Genomic DNA, 14,088 nt, shown 5'->3' with positions numbered 1-14,088 from the left:
CATAATCTGTAATATTCCCAAATCCAAGCCATCAGAATGTTTTTAATGGCAGAATGGACACACTGTGGTACATTCATACAATGCATAACTCTATAGCAATGAAAAAGAAGTAACAGCTACTCATATGGTAATGAAGAAATCTCAGAAGTCCAAGAGGAAAGGTTCTTAGTGGCTGATCCTATTTTATTGCTGCATCTAGGTGGTAGTCACACTCAAACGGGTATAAACTTTATGATTATTAGTATGATTTTTGCACTCTTCTGAATACGTTATATATATTTTTTAATGTTTGTTTACTTTGAGAGAGAGTGAGAGCGCAGGGGAGGGAAAGAGAGAATCCCAAGAAGGCTCTGCCCTGTCAGCAGAGCCTGACTTCAGCTCAAACTCATGAACCGTGAGATCATAACCTGAGCCAAAATCAAAACTCGGACACTTAACGGAGCCACCCAGGTGCCCCTGAATAGATGTTATTTTTCAATGAAGATGTTCCAAGCAACTCCTTCCCAACATAAAAATGTTTATAAATTATTTTAGTACCATATTATACAAATCATCAAGTACATGAAGGAGCTAAATTCATTTTACAGTTATACTTTCAGTTTAGGGCGCCTGGGTGGCTCAGTCGGTTAAGCATCCGACTTCGGCTCAGGTCATGATCTCGCTATTCGTGAGTTCGAGCCCTACGTCGTGCTCTGTGGTGACAGCTCAGAGCCTGGAGCCTGTTTGACATTCTGTGTCTCCCTCTCTCTCTGACCCTCCCCCGTTCATGCTCTGTCACTCTCTGTCTCAAAAATAAAAAAAAATAAATAAATGTTATACTTTTAGTTTAATTTTTTTTAGGAAAATGATATACTATAGAGGTGTCTGTGTCTTGTGAATGTCAAGGGTCCACTGTATTCATATTTCCTTATGACCAAAACATATGGGAAAAATTTGAAATCCTAAGGAGCAAACACAAAGACCAATGAGCTTTAAAAAAAAATTGACGTGAAATGATAGTTTTATTTTCTCCTCTGCAATAATCCTTCTACTCAGGTAAAGTCACTCTCTTACTTTAGTCTTATAATTTCTTCTCTCTTTGTATAATTTTTTCAAAAGTTTATTTATTTTGAGAGAGATTGAGAGAGAGGGGGGAGCCCAGGAGGGGCAGAGAGAGAGGGAAAGAGAGAAGCCTAATCAGGCTCTGCGCTAACAGTGAGGCTTGAACTTAAGGACCATAAGATCATGACCAGAACCGAAATCAAGAGTCAGTGGCTTAACTGACAGAGCCACCCAGGCGCCCCTTTTATCTCTTTCGTATGCAGAGGGAAAATATAGACATCCATTAACTTTAATCCCTGGTGTTAGAATTCAAACTTGGGACACCTGGATGGGATCTATGCTCCAGTTGTAGGATGGGAAGAAACCAGTTCCCCCTTCCTAACCTTACCTCTGTTTGGTGTTTTACTGGATATTATTAGGCAATAATGAGAAGGATGCCTAGGGCTGACACAAGGGTAAGTATTAGAATTAGTAGAAGTATTGGAATTCTTTAATTAAGAGATTAAACTCCATTCACACTCATGACTTAAACACTGGAAGGTGCATACTAACTCTAATTCCCTTGGAATAAGGAATGAAAAACCAAGACAAGTAGGCACTGTAAAATTGTTTTTTTTTTTTTTTTAATGGCAGGTCAAATATCCTGAAACATACATATATTTTGATAGTCTTCTAATCCCACTTGAGTTCAAATATTAAAGTAACACACACACACACACACACACACACACACACACACTCACGAGCTAAGAGAATTCAATATTGTTCCAAGGCACTTACTGAATCTCCATGACTAGATGAAAACAAGGACAATTAGGATGGACAATTAGACAGTATATAATATAAAAATAACTTTTTGCTTACAATTTACAAAATGTATTATTATTACAATCTTTGATCTCTGATAACCTGCAATGCTGGCTGCATGAATCCAGCAATTTTAAAATTCAGAAACTATTTTCTAAAACTTCAGGGCAAATAATTTACAAATAAGGTACACAAAGATTTAGACCATGCAGAAATTTCTTACATCTTCTGTTAATAATATTTTATGACTGCAACTTTATCAAATTATATACCTACTTGCCCTGTACATATACAAAATAATGCATACATGATAAAACATTAGCAAAAGAGTAGTCCTTAAACTCAATTTATCATAAAAGTATTACTATATTAACATGTCTACAAGCAGCGTGTAACAGGGTTAAGAGACATTAAGGCAATAATACTTGAAGTTACAAAACAAACCATATGTAATACTTTTTCCTAAGTGTAGTATAAGGCAGGTAGATGGTCCTAGCAAAAAAAAAAATACTAAGGCAACAATCTACACTGCTGTTAGTCCCACGTTTTTAAGATGGAATACTATAAATCTGGCTTTCAGTGGCACTTGAATTTTCCAGTCTAATTTAAAGTGTCTGTTAGCTCCCTGAATCATGTCCATTCTGAAGGTGGATCTCTTGGTCCTTTGGGTTTTCCACAGCGATTACGAAAACCTATAATCAAAATGCCATAGTGATTAGTGTTCAGAAATGTATTTTAATTTACTAAAAACTCTTAATTTGCTTTGGGTAGTTTATTTAAGAACCTGAATAAATCATAGCACAAAGTTTGATAAACTTTGCCTTTCTAAGGAAAGCCTGAAACGATGGCAAATACCCTTTTCTCATTCTTGCTAGCATTAACTATATAAAGTTTTTAAATTATTTAGTAAACAAATTACCAATATCTGTGGCCTCTGTTGGACTTTCTGATAGTTGGTCTTTCTTGTTACTGAAAATAGGTGGACATTCTGTACAAGTCTCTGTGTGAATACCTCCTGCTGGATGATCTAAAATGCAAAATAAAGATTGTTAATCACCATCATTTGTAGCATCATATATAGAATCCTCTAATGATTTCAATGTGTGTATTAAATTAAAAGAGCAAGTTTTCTCTCTTGGACATCATAATTTCAGAGGCCCAGATAAATATAAATGCAGTGACGAACACAGGAAATGATGTTAGGTGTTCTCAAGGGCACTTAGACATCTTCAGTGAGTAGTTCTGCAACGTATGGATTCTCCTTATGCTCTTAAAACTTTATTTAATAAACTTCAATCTTGCTATATTATATTTCCTTAAAGTAGTTATACTATGTGCCGATGTCCTAAGGCAATAATAGCAAGTGAACTGCTTTTATATGGAAATCAATGGCAATCAAGTTCATAGTTAATTGATGAACTACTGGCTTCTAACAGTAGTAATTCTTTGAAAGATTTACATCAATTAAATTTTAGTTTACTTACTTAATCCCCAGTGCATAAGATTAGCAACAAAAGAAATTAACTACTATGATTTATTCTTTCACAACCATTATCATATCCTCTATAACTCTCTAAGAAACTTATGGAAACTTGGAATTCAAGTCAAATAGTACATGATCCTTGTCCTTTGGTGCTTGTAGTTTAAACAGAGTTCAGCAAACTTTTTCTATAAAGGACTAGAAAATAAATTTTAGGCCTTATAAGCAACATACAGTTTCTGTCACCTCTTCTTCATTGATTTTTGTTTTTAAGTTTTTTTTTTTTTTAATAAGTACTACACCCAATGTGGGGCTTGAACTCATGAGCCTGAGATCAAGAGTCGCATGCTCTACTGAATGAGCCAGCCAAAGCCCCTAAACAGTTCTTTAAAAATGTAAAAGTTATGGGGCTCCTGGGTGGCTCAGTTGGTTGAGCATGTGACTCTTGATTTCGGCTCAGGTCATCATCTTACAGTTCATGAGTTCGAGCCTGTGTCTGACTCCACACTGACAGTGTACTTGGGATTCTCAGTCTCCCTCCCTCTTTGCCCCTCCCTTCTTTGCTCTGTATCCCTCTCAAAATAAATGAACATTAAAAAAAATTTTTTTAATGTAAAAGTTATTTGTTCAGCTCAAGGTCAGAATAAAAACAAGTCAAGGCCTAGGCTAGTAGGAGAGACTGACAAGCGTATTATTGTAGTAGTGTGGTAAGTTTCACAGTAAAATGATGCAGAGTGCAATGGAACAGACAGAAGAGGTATGGAGGTGAAACCCAGTGGTGGTGAGCTATTCAAGGACTGGCTTCTAGGAAGAAATGATGACCTAGTCAAAAGGCCTCAGTTTTCTCAGTTAAATAAAAGGTCATCTACTGAACAAGAGTCAGTAGGATTGATTTCAGAAGAAAGTAAAGATTGGAAAACTCAAAGAAAATAGAAAGTGTGCCAGCTAGAGCGGATAAGATAACCAAGCAAAGCTGGGGGCCCAACTGTGGATGAAGATCCAGAACTGTAGGCTCATCTGGAAAACGGAATAATGTTCCCCGGCAGTATTCAGGAATCTTGAGGGATAAAATAAAATGGCACAGGAGTTAGGGGAAAGAAACTAGAGGATAATTTAGAGTAGGACTAGAGTAATGAAGGAATAGTATCTAGATTGGATACAGAAGAGAAACCAGAAAGTAGTTAACATACATTAGAAAAAAAAAGATTCAAGGATCCACAATAGCAGCAGTATTAATATAATAAAGATAGTAGTAATACTATTGCTTCCATTTTGAGTGCCTATCATGTGCCAACCACAGTGTTTGATAGCCCATATATGTGATTTAAATAAGTCCTCACAACAGTTTTTTAGGGTAGGTACTATTATTTCCATTTCACAGAGAAAAAAACTGAGGCTAAGATAAGGTAACTTGCCTGAAGTCATATAGTAAGTAGAATGGTAAAAATGAAATTGTAAACCAGGTAGACTTGACTCTGAAGCCCTATTCTGTTCTTTTCCTTAAGTTGCCTCAGCTAGTAGACAGAGTATTAAAAATGTGTAAGATGGAATGGAGCCCCATTAGTCAAAGATGCAGGGAGAGAGCAACTGAAGCAGAATGGAGGGTAAGGGCAGATGATAGATAAACTGAGGGAATTGTACAGGCTAGGATGTTTTGTTGTTGCTGCTGTTTTTAATTTTTATTTTAGAGAGAAAGAGAGCACGTGAGTGGGGCAGAAGGGCAGAGGGAGAAAGAGAGAGAATCTCAAGGAGACTCCACACTCAGCATGGAGCCAGATGCAGGGCTCGATCCCACAACCCTGGGATCATGACCTGAACTGAAACCAAGAGTCAGATGTGGATGGTCAACCAACTGAGCCACCAGGTGCCCCTAGGCTAGGACGTCTGATAAGCTGCTTTCATGGTCACTGATTTATAAGAATTAATAATAACTTGATGTATTTTACTATGATAGTACAAGTAATGTGGCAGAAAAATATTCTAACTTGGCATTGGAACAGTGGGTTGAGCTACATAATCTTATTGATCTTCATAAATGCGGAAGTCCTACAAGGAAGAATTCCAAAACAGTTTTTAGAGCTCCAGTTCAATAATCTAGGTTAATTTGGGACATTTATTCAAACCACTGTCAGATCTAGATTCTAAATGTTTTTATAAACAACAGAAAATAAAAATATTTTAAAAATAATTTCTTTCCTATGAGCCTGTAACTACCAATAATAAATGCTGTTACTTTCCAGATTAATAATAATATCTGATACAATAATTAATTTGAAATAATTATACTACACAGTTCAGGTTCTAGAAGTGTCCTACATATTCTCACATACAGAAATAACCAAGTAAATAACACACACCATGAGGCATGCTATTTTATGGAGATTAATCTCTCTATAACAGAAAGAAACAAAATCTAACTTACCACATTTTTCACTTCCAGGGGTTGTCAAGCCCTAAAAGGAAGACATTTTAATAACTATTACAATATATCTCTTTTAGAAGAAATAATAGAAAATGTGGTCTGTTAAGACTGTATATCCCAAGAAGTCAAGATCCACCAAAATTCTCAGTGTTAAAGGGAAAGAAAACAATGGTGTTTTCAATTAGGCTTAAAATTTTTAAATGTTATGGTATTTTATACTGGGAATAAAAAGATAGGGGAATTACTTTTTCCTTGTGGATGGAAACTGAAAATGCAGGAGCAACTACACAAAGGAACATACACACAACTCCCATTTTGCCCATATTCTACCATATTCATCAAATTATGATATACATTGTAACACATAAATAACATTATTACAGGTTACCACTATTTTATATATGCCAAGTAAAGTATGTTTCTTAATCATTGTAAGATGTGCCTTAATTTGGGGGATATTAAAATATGGGGGAAATATGAAAAAAGTTAATATTGATGAAAAATGGTATGGAAACATGGCTAATATATTTAGCTGTCAAACATTTGCTGAATGTGAAAAGAAAACCTCATGTAACCAGACAAACCAAAGGATGGGACTATGTACTTAGTGTTATAATGGAAGGAACAAATTCTAAGAAAGTACTATGACCCTGAAAATGTTAACTCCTGTTCCATTCACACTTCCAAAATGACTTAAAACATGGAGTAATTTACAGATTTTAAAAGCAGTCTAGGAAAATAATACTCTGTGATGGCCATATGTAGATCATGTTGCCCTTTTTAAAAATTTCAGATCTCACATTTTATGTAGGGTTTTCATCTGAAATCTTACCATAAGAAATGCTGATCAAAAGTTATATTTAATAGTCTTGAGGTGACAGTTATTAAACAACTATAAGATAAATTAACAAAAGAACAAAAATACTAAGTTATAGCTGTTCCAATCCCAAAAGGACTCACTTCAGATATTTTTTGTTCGGACTGTTCCTGACTTTGAGGTTCACTCCATTCAGATCTCATAGGTGTATCTGAGAAAAATAAAATCTTACAATTAACATCTTTAATTCCTGAATTTCTTGCATTAAAGATGCAAAAACAGACCCTATAGATTTTTAGAAACGATCACTTCCATAAAATATTTTATTTCTATTAATTTAAGAAAATATAGTTTACTGTTATAAGCTCATGGTAATGTATACATGTGGCAGACTAAGATGTATTTAGTAGTATTGAAGTATATGGCTTCACTTTCCACATTCTTGAAATCAGTTAAAATTAATAAAATATTGGTAAAAGGTAACTTAGGTAAAATTAGGGAGGACCCCACCAAGCATGAGACATTGTAAATATATTAAGCTGTTTCTGTACTCTTTTTTTTTAAGACGAGACAGAGAAGAAATATATTATCAAGACTTTGAAATATCACTTTCTCCCAGTTCTCAGTGATACTCATGTGGCCTCAAGTGTCCTTCAGTTAACACCAACTGAGTTGATGCCCAACTACAACCCAAATTAAATATTTACTTACCTAAACTGGCACCCAGTGAAGCAATTAATGTCTTTTAATAAATGCTATTTTTAATGAATGAAAAGACACCAACTTACAAATACAGTTATAAATACATTTAAGTAAATTATAGTATCTAATATAAATGCAGCCATTTTAGCAATCTTAGCAAACAAAAAATATTTTAAAGTATTTTTCAAAAAAAATAAGTATTTTTCATTCAAGGAGTTAAAAACATTTGTCAATATCAAGTCAAACCTTTTTTTGAATTTATGCAGCTCAATAGCAACTAGACTAAAATAAGCCATGTTTTTCAGAGTTTATTATTACAGTACAATAATAAAAAAGCAGAAGAGACACTCACTATGTTCACTTGCTAACACAAAGGATTCAGGAGTTCTTTCAGGTAGGGGAGGAGGTGAATCTTCACTAACATCAACATCTATATTAAATACATAAAATTCAGACAAATTATGAACTTGTTAAAGAATATTAACTCATTAAAAATGAACTTGTTATCTAAACTAACATAAGAGAGAAAAGTCATTTCCACAATTATCTTAAGAACCAGTTTTGAGTGTTTATTTTTAAAAAATGTTTATTTTTGAGAGAGAACGCATGAGTGGGGGAGGGGCAGAGAGAGGGAGATAGAGGATCTGAAGCAGACTCTATGCTGACAGCAGAGAGCCCAATGCAGGGCTCGAACTCCTGAACCATGAGATCGGGACCTGAGCCAAAACTGGACACTTAACCAACTGAGCCACCCATGTGCCCCTAAGAGAAATCAGTTTTTAAAAATGCAAATAACAAACAAGAAATCCTCACTACTCAACTTGTTACCAAGTATTATTTAATGAGCAAAGCGGAATGAACTCATTCACTGCTGCGCAGAGAAAATGATTCCTGACTTTCCTGATACCCTGCAGACATCAGTCACTGTCCTCTCAGTCTGAAGACAGCCTTCAGTAGAAAAGCCAGTGGGCAAGGGACATCTCGTTTGGGCTTGCAGATGATGTTTTGAGTACACAAAGGAAACCTTTGGTCATTTGACTCAAGCCAGTGTTTCCCAAACTGGAATCAATTGCTTAACTCTCTTCATGAGTTTTGCCATACCACATACCACCATCTGTCCTCTATTTTTTTTAATTTTTTTTTTAATACTCATTTTTGAGAAACAGCATGAGCGGTGGAGGGGCACATAGACAGGAAGACACAGGATCTGAAGCAGGCTCCAGATTCTGAGCTGTCAGCACAGAGCCCAATGTGGGTCTCAAACCCACAAACCCCGAGATCATGACCTGAGCCAAAGTCGGACACTTAACCGACTGAGCCACTCAAGCGCCCCTGTACTATTTACTTAAGTCCCATTCATTTTTAACTTAACTGTGTCCTTTGGTCATATTTTAAACAGTAATGACTAAAATGACAAATCTGAAGTGTTTGTTTTCTAATATAAAAGTATTACATTTTTTGAATGTTCATTTTATGCTTAAAATCTTGTGAACAGTGGCATATGACCTACTTTGAGAATACTGACTGAAGCCACATTAAAGCTTTTCACCAGTAAAAACAAAATTGGCTCTTGGAAAAGATAATGCACTAAGTAAGCCTCATCAGTTAGCCTTTCTGCATAGGGTAAATGCAGTTTCATTGGAGGTAAAGAAGGAAAATATGAGGATATAATTCCGTGTGTGGGTTCTCCAGTTAGGGAGGATGGAGTGAAGAAAGGGAATGTAAGAATCCTGTATTATTTTGTCTGGGCCTTGACAACTGTTCTCTTTTTAAAAAATGAACAATCTTGCCATAATACTTTGCTATTTAACCATATCTGATAGGCTATGCATTAAAGAGACTGAAAATCAAAGCCTTTTCAGTTTTCAACCAGCATGAGCCAGGTATGATTGCTCTTGTCCTTCCTACATTTACTTAGCCAAAGACCCAAGAAAATACAGCCTCTGGGTCCTATTAAGAATTCCAGTCCAATATTTTGTATGTCAGTCACTAGTACTGGAACTCTCTCTTGCATATAAAGTGAAACCATTAAAGAACCATCCACCTTATCCTGTAGTAATAATCTGAGCCATCATCATTCTTCCCCTTGCCCTTTTATTATTAACAGCTCACAAAAAAAAGATAGCTGTTGGAAGGAAAGGATGCATAATTTTGGCACTCTGGTGCCATTTCATAATTAAGTGAACAAATCAGGAAGGACAGTCTTGCTTGGTTACAGTATCTTTCAGAAATTCTATACCTCTTTTTTTCATGGCAGTCTTTATTCTTTAACACTTTTATTTTCTAACTGTGGCTCATGCTTTTCAGCTTCATGTTTTTCTTTCAATCTCTGGACCACCTTTATGTTATAAACTTCTATTTTAGAGGTTATCAAAAACAGAGACTTCACATTTTACACAGGTTTTTGCAAATCATAACACTATATGGGGACTCAGTGTAGCCAAGTTTGAGAAATCTTTCAGGAGGCTGAAGTCAATATTAAAATCAAAATTCATAGCCAGTAATTTTTGCCAGGCAATAACTTATGCAAAAGGTTTTTAGGTATCAAAATAAAATTGTTCTGTCTAACTCCCTAACAAGTTCTAAAACAAACAAGGAAACAAAAATCTAATTCTTGTGCCAATGGTTCATCTACAAAGTAACTAGTAACATCAAAAACAGGACTGCATGGGGCGCCTGGGTGGCGCAGTCAGTTAAGCGTCCGACTTCAGCTAGGTCACGATCTCACGGTCCATGAGTTCAAGCCCTGCGTCAGGCTCTGGGCTGATGGCTCAGAGCCTGGAGCCTGTTTCCGATTCTGTGTCTCCCTCTCTCTCTGCCCCTCCCCCGTTCATGCTCTGTCTCTCTCTGTCCCAAAAATAAATAAAAAACGTTGAAAAAAAAATTAAAAAAACAAAACAAAACAGGACTGCTTGCAGCACAGAACACTAACACAGGAAAATCTTCAGTTAATACCAAACTCATTTAGCATAGTTTGGATAGGGCAAAAAGAAATCAGAAGTCACATTTAGAACTATCTTTGCTTTGAAATACAAATAAAATGCTGAGAAGTGAGCTAGTATACAACAGGATGACTTAAATATCCTTATACAGTACTTTGCATTATTTTTTAATGTTTATTTTTGAGACACACACACACACACAGTGCGAGTAGGGGAGGGGCAGAGAGAGGGAAACATAGAATCTAAAGCAGGCTCCAGGCTCTGAGCTGTCAACACAGAGCCCCACGCGGGGTTCCAAACTCAGGAATCATGAGATCATGACCTGAGCCAAATTTGGATGCCTAACCGACTGAGCCACCCAGGCGTCCCAGTATTTTGTATTCTGAAGGAAATTTTTCTATTATCACCGAAAGACTGGTCAGGTGGCAAAAACTTTTAATGAGCATATCATATCTTGCATCTTTCCTGCCCTCACACCAAAATTCTATTTCTACCAATGGTTAAAAAAAAATGTATTTCCTAGGTACAAGATAGATGCATGCTTGATATACTTCAAAAGCCCAAAATGAAAATTTCTCATCAACCCATTTTCTTGTATAGTTACAACTTGGCAGTTATTTTTCAAGCTCTGAATTTGAGGAAGAAAAAGATATTAACAGTCTTAAATTATAGCAAACTGGTAAAGTGATATTTACTGTGGTAACCATTATCTTCTGAAGATCCTTCAAATAACAGAAGAATCAAGACTACAGATTATAATGTAAATTTAAGAAACTACCTTAGATTCTCATTTACTCTACCAGATACATTCTCAAGATTAAAAAACACAGTATGTGTCAGCTGGGGAAAATAAAAGCACCATAGTACGGGTAGTACTTATTAGGTCAGGAACAGAAAAAGTTATCATTTAAGTTCACAGTACTTATTTGGTTGCACATTGTAAATACCAGCCTAAATACCATGACCTTTGGTCATGACCAGAGTCCACTGACAAGTAAATGACCACTGATAATCAATCTACCAGTAAATAGCTTTCGTGTTTATTACATTTGCTCTCAACTTTATGGTCTAAGAAGGCAGCCAGGATTATTTTAGTGGATCAAAGATGAATTTTAAGAACCAGTAATACATCTTGGGAACCAAGTGCACACATCCTCAAAAGCTAACACAGTTTAAAAAAAAGTCAATTAAACAATAGTATCAATGACGTAGATAAGGATATATCCCATTCACTACTAACTGAATTAAATTTCCCATATTCTGCTGAGTAGTTACAGTTTTGCTTCTTGGTTCATCTTAGAGGTAAAAGCAACCTCACGTGCAAGTATAAAAGGTGTTGTATAGTTAAAAAAGCATTAAACGATGATGAACTAGTATTTGTGATAAACATGGATGAAATTAAATGCCCACCGAAGCTGTCTGACAATATTTGTTACTTGAAGCAGTTCTATCTTCCCTAAATTATTTCTAATTATTCAGTCAGATAAATTTTTGACCCACATAAAATACTAAAAACTATTAACATAGGAGGGAAAACTAAAAAGCACAAAAATTTTCAGTCACAATTGAAATACCTTGCAAACACAAAATCTAGTAATGCAATTAATCAAATTAAGGTAACAAAGCTTTATTATTAGTTTTTAATAGAAACCTTTAAAAAAGTATCTAAAATAATGAAACTGTGCTGTAGATTCTACAGTGAAATGTGGAACAAAACAATTAATTGATATAGTGCTTAGAACAGTGACTGTAACACAGTAAAAATATTTAAGTGTTAGATACTGTTATTACCTTTTTCAGCACCTGAATGTATTGTTCCTGCTATATCATGTCTAGCAATGGACATTGGCAATACTTTCCTTGTAGAAATGCTTTCAGTACTAGTGGCAGCAGAAACTGTGGCACTTGCTGTTGAAATACTAGTTTTATTCTTGGTCATGGCACCGTCAGAGTTCCTTTCATCTGAGTCCGAGTCATCAGAGTGAAGAGGATTAGTAAAACTGAGGGGTGCTCTAAAGAGAGGCGAGCTGTTATGATGATCTGCAGGATCATGGGTGTCAACTGGTGTTGTGGGGCTTGGTGTTAAACTCACAGTTTTCATCGTTTGACAGTGGAGATCTGAGGGTTTGCCTTCAGATGACTCAGACATGGGTAGGGTATTTTCAGGTCCATGAAAAGACCACATTACATGTCCTTTCTCATCAAGAGGCAAGCGGTCTGGCCTTGGAGGTGTGCCTGAATTCTTCTGTGATTCTTCTGGTGGAACACCCGGAACTTTATTTGACTGTGTTGCACTGCAGTCCACACAAGAATTCTGAGAAATATCATCTACTTTAAGATCCCCTGAACTCAATTCCTGGGACTTAGAGGTTTTATCAGCTATACAAGGTGGAGTCGATTTAATTTTAATTGCATGTCCCCTATTCAAGAGTGTGTTCCCATCAAAACTTTTTGGTCCCTCTTGGAGGGGGACCTTCTTAATCTCAAAACTTAAATTTCGCTCCAATTTTTTATCCATCTGTTCAATAGCTGGTTCATTTTTCCCTGGAAGTTCTGCTGACTTATTATAGTTTCTGTTGAGGTCTGTTGAATGTTGTTCTGATGAAACCATGTGCAACACTGGCTTTGGATGGTATCTGTCATTGTCCTGCCACACAGTAGTGACTGTTGGAAACGCTGACGGGGGAGAAGGTGTCAAGATGGGTGGCACTGGATGAGGTTCTGGTGGCTGAAGTATTTCTTCCTTGGCATCCCCTTCAACAAGGCAACTGAAAACATTAATAAAAGGGCATCATAAGAATGCTCATCCTTTCATGAATAAAAAATTATAAACTGTCAAAATTTAATGTTTAGTGAGGCAATATAATACTGTTTACAAATACAAGAATTTTCATGAAAAACAGGTCTCCTCCCACAGCCCTTCAGTTACCCAGAGACATCAACTTTCAGCCTTTTGAACAGCTGCTTCTAAGATTCACCTCCATTATTTCAAAATATTTCAAAATTCATAAATTATCTTTTTTCCATAAATTGTTATTTCTTGATCTATTTCATACATTCTCCATTATCTTCCTGCTAGGTATCTTTTCTATCTTCCCAGTACTGTTACAACTTTTAGCTAGTTCAATCTTATCAATATCGATATCATTCTTACCCATGACACTATGATTTCCTATCTTTTCTTATACAACCTCTTATTTTTCTCTAATAATTGCCGTATGTTTCTGATGGCTCAGTTCTCTATGCATCATCAATAATTTAGCCCTTCTTTTTTCTTCCACATTTATACACCTCTTCTCAGTTGGTCATGAAACACACTATAGGTAATTATCAATACCACACACGTCCCTCTTAGGCTTGTCCTTGGTGCTCGAGCTCCAGTGTGTACCACTGACTACCTAGGCCCCACAGAGCTGACGTTCTCTCCAGTAGGACTCTCCTATTTTCCAGGTCCCATACATAAGGTACACTTCCTTGTTTTGGTGGTTATATCCTGCAATTTCTTAAGAACTACATATGGGAGGCAAATTTCTTGAGGCTTTTTATATTTGAGTATTATATTTTCAAGGTTATTGATTTTTTGAAAATATACATAATTTTAGATTAGAAATAATTTTCCTTCACAATTATGTAATTCTGATTCCTGCTCCTTTGAATGTGAACTGTGTTTTTTCCCTCTCTTGGAGCTTTTAGGTTCTTTTTTGTTCTTGAGGTTCTACAGTTTCACCATGGAACTTTCAGAATCCATTGTATTATAATTTTTTTTTATCTACCAGATTGGAAACTTTCTTTTTAAGTTTATTTATTTGTTTTGAGATAGCGCGCGCACATAAGCGGGGGAGGAGCAGAGAAAATCACAATCAGTGCAGAGCCCCAT

General features: G+C 35.9%; 1 protein-coding gene across 3 annotated transcripts in view; it reads right to left on the bottom strand.

Moving 5' to 3' along the window:
- Window positions 1-1,637: 1,637 nt before the first annotated feature.
- Window positions 1,638-14,088, bottom strand: part of PTPN12 (protein tyrosine phosphatase non-receptor type 12) — a 104,747-nt gene continuing 92,296 nt past the window's right edge. For 2 of the 3 annotated variants that reach the window (XM_011280344.4, XM_006929139.5), the window contains 6 exons: window positions 12,003-12,979; window positions 7,622-7,699; window positions 6,711-6,778; window positions 5,751-5,781; window positions 2,768-2,875; window positions 1,638-2,540 (listed from right to left, as the gene is read on the bottom strand). In XM_011280344.4, the coding sequence (XP_011278646.2) occupies window positions 2,479-2,540; window positions 2,768-2,875; window positions 5,751-5,781; window positions 6,711-6,778; window positions 7,622-7,699; window positions 12,003-12,979 (1,324 nt within the window). In that variant the 3' untranslated portion in view covers window positions 1,638-2,478. Of the gene's footprint in view, window positions 2,541-2,767; window positions 2,876-5,750; window positions 5,782-6,710; window positions 6,779-7,621; window positions 7,700-12,002; window positions 12,980-14,088 lie in introns of those variants that run through there. The other variant, XR_006594155.1, reaches the window with a different exon arrangement.

This window comes from Felis catus, chromosome A2, assembly GCF_018350175.1.
Source record: "Felis catus isolate Fca126 chromosome A2, F.catus_Fca126_mat1.0, whole genome shotgun sequence".
NCBI lineage: Eukaryota > Metazoa > Chordata > Mammalia > Carnivora > Felidae > Felis > Felis catus.
Note: the sequence above shows the minus strand (reverse complement) of the source record. Positions and strands in the feature narration are given on the sequence as shown.